This window comes from Chiloscyllium plagiosum, chromosome 24 (assembly GCF_004010195.1).
Source record: "Chiloscyllium plagiosum isolate BGI_BamShark_2017 chromosome 24, ASM401019v2, whole genome shotgun sequence".
Classification (NCBI taxonomy): domain Eukaryota; kingdom Metazoa; phylum Chordata; class Chondrichthyes; order Orectolobiformes; family Hemiscylliidae; genus Chiloscyllium; species Chiloscyllium plagiosum.
Genome location: NC_057733.1, coordinates 1,605,161 through 1,612,121, shown reverse-complemented (window position 1 = coordinate 1,612,121; position 6,961 = coordinate 1,605,161). Strand labels below are relative to the sequence as shown.

The following is a 6,961-nucleotide window of genomic DNA, read 5'->3' as shown; positions in this document are numbered from 1 at the left end:
GGTGTGGGCGCAAGTTTTGCATTTCTTGCGGTTGCAGGGGAAGGTGCCGGGAGTGGAGGTTGGGTTGGTGGGGGGTGTGGACCTGATGAGGGAGTCACGGAGGGAGTGGTCTTTTCGGAACGCTGATAGGAGCCAAGTTACATGCAGGAAATTTGCATAAATTGTCCGCTAATGACCAGATTACCCATTTTGATGAGTTAGCTGAGGGACAAATATAGGCTGTGTACTGGAGAGAAACTCTTTGAATTAGTGCCATTGGATCCTTTTTGTTCATCCTGAGAGACCTGTTAGAGCCTCAGTACCATGGCGCAGTGTCAGCTTGCATTTGTGTCCCTAGACTGGGATGGGACTTGAAACCACAACTTCCAGCTAAGAGGTAAATGCTCTTGTGTTCCATGGTTGTTGAATGAATAAGTTCCATTTTATCATGTTATTTAGAATCGGCATCGTCCAACTTGATTATCCGATCATATTGCTGTCTGTTGGAAGTTGCCATGTACAAATATCTCTCATTGTGTGATAGTTCCTTGTAGCTTGTGAATTGAGATTTTTTAAAGTAGATAAATTGGTTATTTGATAATTGATTTCAACCTAACAACAGAAAGGTTGATTAGGGAGAATATTTACTGAATTGTACCTGTTTATATTTGAAGTCTTTCTCAAGAGTGTCTTCAATAATGTCCTCAGCTTCCCAAGCCCCAGTCCTTCTCAATGTTCTGCTGGTGTCCTGCTTTTTGTACATTGCCCATTTGCTCAGGTTCTCAATTGTTGGATGAGGAAGCAATGTTTCTGAATCTAACCAAGTTATATGTTCATTCTTGAAGTTCCCTCTCTGTGCCCAATGAAAATCCCTGATACTCTGAAAATGCTCAGAGTCTTGTGTGGGTGTGATCTGTCTGTGAGGATCTGTATTCACATAGGACTGGAGAGGTGAATTACGTTCTGGGAGAGCAATTTTTGTTTTATCCTGTTGTTTTTTCAGCAGCTTATTCGCTAACCTAGGACTGGTGACCATATCCTCGTAGCGAGGAATGTTCTTGGGGCTCCATATCCTGGCATCTTTTTGTTGCTGTTTTGAGGTTTTTCTATCTGCATTAGACTGCATGACGCCCGCTAAAGTGTGAAGTTTGTCTCTATATTTACTCTGTGGCTTCCTGACAGCATCCATGTACAAGTGATCTGGCTGGGAAGACACAGCTACTTTGTAGGACAGTGGGACATCACCACTTGCCCTTTCACTTCTATAACTGGCTGCTACTGCTGCTTTTGATTTCACCAGTTGGTGCACCCGTGGGAGCACAATTGCATATTTTGCATCACTGTTAATAAACTTCTCTCCAACTTCACTTGGGTCCTCACTCCGATGATACTTGTTCTGTCCATTGGCTTCCATTTCTGGAACAAGCTCTATGGCATTAGGAGCCATTGTTTCAGCATCCCCTGAGCTAGTGGTCATGTTGTTGACTCCTAGTGACTGAAATGCTCCTTCTTCGACCGCCTTCAAATCTGTATTGGTGATGCCAGAGGAGTGACCTTTCTGGCTGACCCGCCCTGCTGTACTGGCAAGTTTAATTGCCATGCGTCTCCTGAAGCCACCAGGCTTCCCATTTCTGTTCTTTTGTCTCATGCTCAATGTCCTTGTCAGCCACTCTGTGGTTCCAATCACTTTGGTCACGGTGACAAGCTTGGATCTGGATTTCAGAATCTTGGGGATCTGGCGACTGATCCACCCAGTGACCTTACGGATAGCTGGAAACCACTGATAAGAATTCCCTTCCAGCTTGGAATTCTCAGATTCTGGTTCAATAACATCTGCTATAGTTGTATTTTCCTCTGTATTCAGGGACGCAGTTTTCCACTTCTTGATTGATGCTAGTTTCATTTTCCCAACAACCTTTGCAATCTTTTTCTGATGAACCAAAGCCCCCAGGTGCTGGGAAGATGATGTCTCGTCTTCATCAGGGTGGCATTCTATGTCAGAATTATCATCTGTACTCCTCTGCATCTTTGAGGTTTCATCTGTCAGCTTCTCCTGGGCTGGTGCACCTTGATACGGTTTACCAGTCTGGGCAGCTACCTTCATCAGTTGGGACAAGCTACTCTCTGCTAAAGCGGGTGTATGACGCTGCTTCGATCTTGAGCTTATGTCTCTGCTTTTGGTCTTAAAAGAGTGGATAAGGAGCGACTGTTGTGCAAGGATGTTGGAAGGAGAGATCGTTTTTACATCAGTTGACTTCTCAAAGTTCAGCTCATCCCCAGACGGATTTCCTTGCTTTTTATCCTGTTTTGCTGCCGCTTTCTTCTTCATTGCCTCACACAGTCGAGATTGATACTTGTGCTGAAACTGTACTTGTGAAAACTGCTGTCTAGATCTACACTGCTGCTTAGTCTTTGTTGTATCTGCTCCCTTACTTTCATCTGTAGTTGTGACCTTTAGGCCCACTAAAAGCTTCTTTTTCACATTCATCTGTAATGTTCTTCTCTTGACAGTTTCCTCTGTCTGGTCTATCATATTCACAGATGCCTCTAGTGATCGCACCTGTATTTTTGGTATTCCCTTTTCATTATCAGTTTCTTCACCACTGTCTCCCTGTTTATTCTCTTGTCCTTCACCATTGCTTCTTACACTACTGTTTTGATTCTGATCAGTATTACTGCTGTGCAATTTGCTTTGGCTTCCTCTTTCATGACTCACTGAATTATCTTCTTCACTGTCCTCCCCAGAACTGCTTTCATCCTTTTGTGCAGTTACTTCCTCTTTTCCCATCTCTTCATTTCCAGTCTCCCTCTTGTCTCTTTCCTCCTCTGTACTTTCACTCTCAGTACTATGGTCATTCATTTTCCTCTGATGTCCACCTCTCCCGGAGCTGGACTGGTCATCCTCCACTTCAGTTATTGACTCCTTGCTGTCACTACTTTCTTCTTTGCTGTTTGGTTCCTTGTTGGATTCCACCGAACTTTCACTGGGATCTTTGCTGATCCCCGTCCTGCTTTTTCCAATTCTTGCTGGCCTTGTTTTGGAGATTCCTCTGCTCTTTGTTCTTCCCCTTCCTTCCTCCTCCACACCAGACTTGCTGGAATCATTTACTTCACTAAATGTCTCTTTCCTCCTCTTATCTCTGCATCTCCTAACTTTATTTTTTTTACCCTTATCCTTTCCTGTTGATAGGTTGACTTTGTCTCGCTTTGTCTTGCTGACCTTCGTTCCCTCATGCTTCTCCAAGTCTTCTCCACTGGTCTTTTTAATTCCAGTTTTGAGCCAATCTTTTTCCTTTCTCTTTTCATCACATTCTTTCTCACTGGTTTTAAGTTCCCTGAGGTTTAATCTTTGAGTCTCCCCTGTTTTCTCTGGCTGTGGTTTCCTCTTTCCTTTCCTTTCCTTTGTTTTCTCATTCTCCCCTCTCCCTTTTGTCTTTTCCCTTCCTCTTTCCTCTAATGTCTGCTCATTCTTTCTGCTCTGCTTGTCAGTAAAGCTCAGCTTGCTTTTCCTCCCAATCTCCAGCTTGCATACTTCACTCTTTTGGTGCTCTCGACCTTGCTTAAGCTGCCGTGAGTGTTTGACCCCTGTCCTCTGTTTTCCATGGCCAGTGTGGGGAAAGATTTTATCTCTGGGGCTGGGATCACTGTCTTGGGGAGTCCTCTCTGAGTTTGTGGTTTTCCTTGTCTGACCCAACTCTATATCCTGGACTTCTCCAGTTGTTTTCCTCGGAGATTTTGGCATATTGCTGCTTTCAGTCTTAATTGCACCTGGAGAAGGAAAAACCAATAATCAAGAGAAATGGGAACTTGTGGTTCTCACAGCCAAAAATCTCACCCTGGATTATGTATACTGTACTTCCCCTTTTCAGGTTCTTTTTGAGGCAAAGACTCCAGTCCTGGAATCATTTCTTGTTCTGATACCAGAGCAAAGGCAGCCAGGTTCTGTGCAACTCTCTATGAGGGGAAAACCATTTAAACAGTACCCAGATGGCTGGGTGGACAGTGTCTGTAATTCCTATCAGACAGAGGAGCACTAGGAACTCTCCTTAGCCATCTCCTAATACTGAGGAGTACTGGGCCTTTTTCTCAATTTCTAATTACAGAGCTCCAATGCTTCCTAATAAAGGGAAGCACCAGGCTCTTAATGTCAGGGTGGAATGGATTCCCTCCATCTTTTCTAATATTGAAACTGATCAAAAGGTAGCTGGACTATATCTGTGTCTCAGTTAAATACCTTCTCAGATTAAGAAGCTAATTGCATTCCCTGAATAAAAGGATATTCAATTTCTAATTAAAAAACACATCATCATAATAGAGACAAAATCTATTGAAAAGGAGACACCCTTGAAGGGAACATTTTTTCTGATAAAGAGAGTATATACTCCTGGATAGTGGAACATACATGTTCCTTGACTTTGATTACATAAAACACACCCTGAAAAATGGGATGTCACTCCCTTGTTATGCCCATTGGATTTTTCTTGGTAGTCTTTACCTCTGAATTGTATCCTCAGATGATTCCAATAAATGAGCAACGAATCGTCATTTGGAACTTGATGAAGTATCGATCTCACTCCCACTTTAGTTTGCAACTCTTCCCACAGGGTTTCTCTGCTGTTCCAATGTGAGGGATGGTGTAAACCTGCATCTATCATCCAAATGATTTATCCAACAGGTCTGTGTGAGCCTACTTGATGGGAGGCTGCTAGAGGTAAGTGATAGTGTGACAATGAGAAAGCTGAATAATTCAGATTTATTCACAGCACGCATTACCCTATAGCAAGATACACAAAACTTTTGTGCTCAATCAAAAATATGGAAGCACCGGGGGGTGGCACCTTGGTGGGGTTGGTGTTCCTTTGAGTCACATATATAGGTTTTGCTGCATTGTGCATGTTTAGAAGTAAAGAAGTTTAGACAGTTGTTGCTGTTAGTGTTCCAATATAATAAATTTGGAAGGGTTGTGTTTCCACCTTGAAGGATATGATGCTTGAGTTCATTCATAGCTCACCACATTACTGATATAAGAGCAGTGAGTTCAAATTTCATTATTGAGTGAAAAAGTCTATGAAACACATGGCAAGGTTTAGTTATTAATATTGCATCGGCCCCTTTGTTCAGTAACCGACTCTTGTTCATGAGGTTGGGCTGCCTTTAGCTTATGGGTAATGTGAGCTTTGGTCAGGTTTAAGAGGGAGCTTGTAGAGTCAAACTCTGAGTCAAGAAGGGAGTTTCACATTACATATTCCAACACATCAATTTGCCAGGGTCAACCTCAACTAACTTTATCCAATAAAACAGCATTTTTCCAAAAAAATCATCTCAATCCCCAAGGTCACTCTGGGCTAATTCTATCTCAACTGTTTTCACACTGCAGGGATGTTTACAGAGGTGTGGACCAGGGTTAGTATAGGTTCACTGCTTTTCAACAGAAATTATTCACTTGAAGTTGGAATTAGGGAGATTATTCCAAAGTTTTTAGCTATAGTAAATCATGAGGAGATGATAACAGATTCAGGAGGACAAAGACAGACTGATGAAGCAAACAAAGAAAACTCATGGTAAGGATACTGTTAACATTCTATTCAAATTGTTTTCCATTAACCATAAATTCATTAACTATGAAACATTTAACTCCAAATCCCAGCAGCTTTCATCTCTGCAGTTTGCACTTGTTCAGCTTTGCAGCACAATCAGAGCCCTGTGTCCTGTCAGGTCTGTGAAGCACGATTACAATTTTGCCCATTTCATCAATAACATGAAGATTGTAAAAGTGGTTCAGAAGAAATCTTACCAGAGCTTTTCCTGATCTCATTTGGGGGAATGATGACCTCACCCTCAACGACCTCAAATAATCAGAAATGCTTTTTATTTCTGTCTTGTCAGGTACATCAAGGATTGAGTGTAAGCTCTTCCTAACTCTATACCCTACTTTTGTTTGACTAACCATTCAGTATTGCTCCAGTTCTGGCCTCATGTGCCCCCAGATTTCTATTGAACACTGTCTTCAGCTGCTTAGGCACTAACATCCAGAATTCTAACCTGAACTGCTCATTATTACTAAACAGTGATGCTATGGGACTTCCTCATAATTTAGAAACAATAGCTAATGTTGAATGTTAAATAGAATCCCATGCACTGGTACTCATTCATTCATTCGCCTATTAGCTCATTCATTCACTCAGTCATTGGATCACTCACTCACTCATTCATTCTTACTTTCACAATACCAATGGAATAGCTCTTCAGGGAAGTATACCTGATCTCATTGTTTTTCATCTCCATCACTGATCTAGTGATGACAAACAAATGATAATCCTTTCTGACTCAGAACAGTCTAAAATTACAGGTATCTGTTGGCAGAAGGTGGAGATGCTTGAAGGAAAGGGAAAAACATGCACTTAACTGACTAGTTAGCTAGTTTATAAGTATCGAGATAAGTATTGAGAGTAAACCAGGTTCATGTCAATACTTATGCAGCACACAAATCTCCTCCTAGCTTTCTAGACCTATCTATGTTTCTTTTAGTTCCTTTCTCTATCATATGCTTATTTAGCTTTTCCTTAAGTGCATTTATGCCATTCACCTCAACATGTGCTAGCATATTCACTGTCTTAGCACATTCAGGGTAAACACGTTTCTGCTGAGTTTCCTATTAGATTTATGAGCTAATATTTTCTCAATAAAAGAGCTAGAAAATAGAACATAGAACAATACAACACAGGAAAAGGCCCTTTGGTCCACAATATTGTGCTGAAAATGATGCCAAATTTAAATAATCCCTTTTGCCTGCCCTTGGTTCATATCCCTCCATTCCTTGCATTTTCATGTGCTTATCTAGATCTCCCTTAAACACTTCTGTCATATTTGCCTCCACTGCGTGTTCCAGACTCCTACCACTCTCTGCTTATAAAACTTGACCCTCGCATCTCCTATGAACGTTCCCCCTCTAACCATAAATGCATACCTCCTAGTATTCGAC

At 41.7% G+C, this 6,961-nt stretch overlaps 1 protein-coding gene across 1 annotated transcript in view; it reads right to left on the bottom strand.

The window, feature by feature from the left end:
• The window catches only part of LOC122562332 (unconventional myosin-XV-like), a 447,653-nt gene extending 443,056 nt beyond the window's left edge, over positions 1 to 4,597 (bottom strand). Inside the window, exons 1-2 of the mRNA XM_043715207.1 lie at positions 4,475 to 4,597; positions 638 to 3,747 (exon numbers count right to left, since the gene is read on the bottom strand). Of these exons, the coding sequence (XP_043571142.1) occupies positions 638 to 3,721 (3,084 nt within the window). The 5' untranslated portion in view covers positions 3,722 to 3,747; positions 4,475 to 4,597. The remainder of the gene's footprint in view (positions 1 to 637; positions 3,748 to 4,474) is intronic.
• Between the last annotated feature and the right edge of the window lie 2,364 nt (positions 4,598 to 6,961).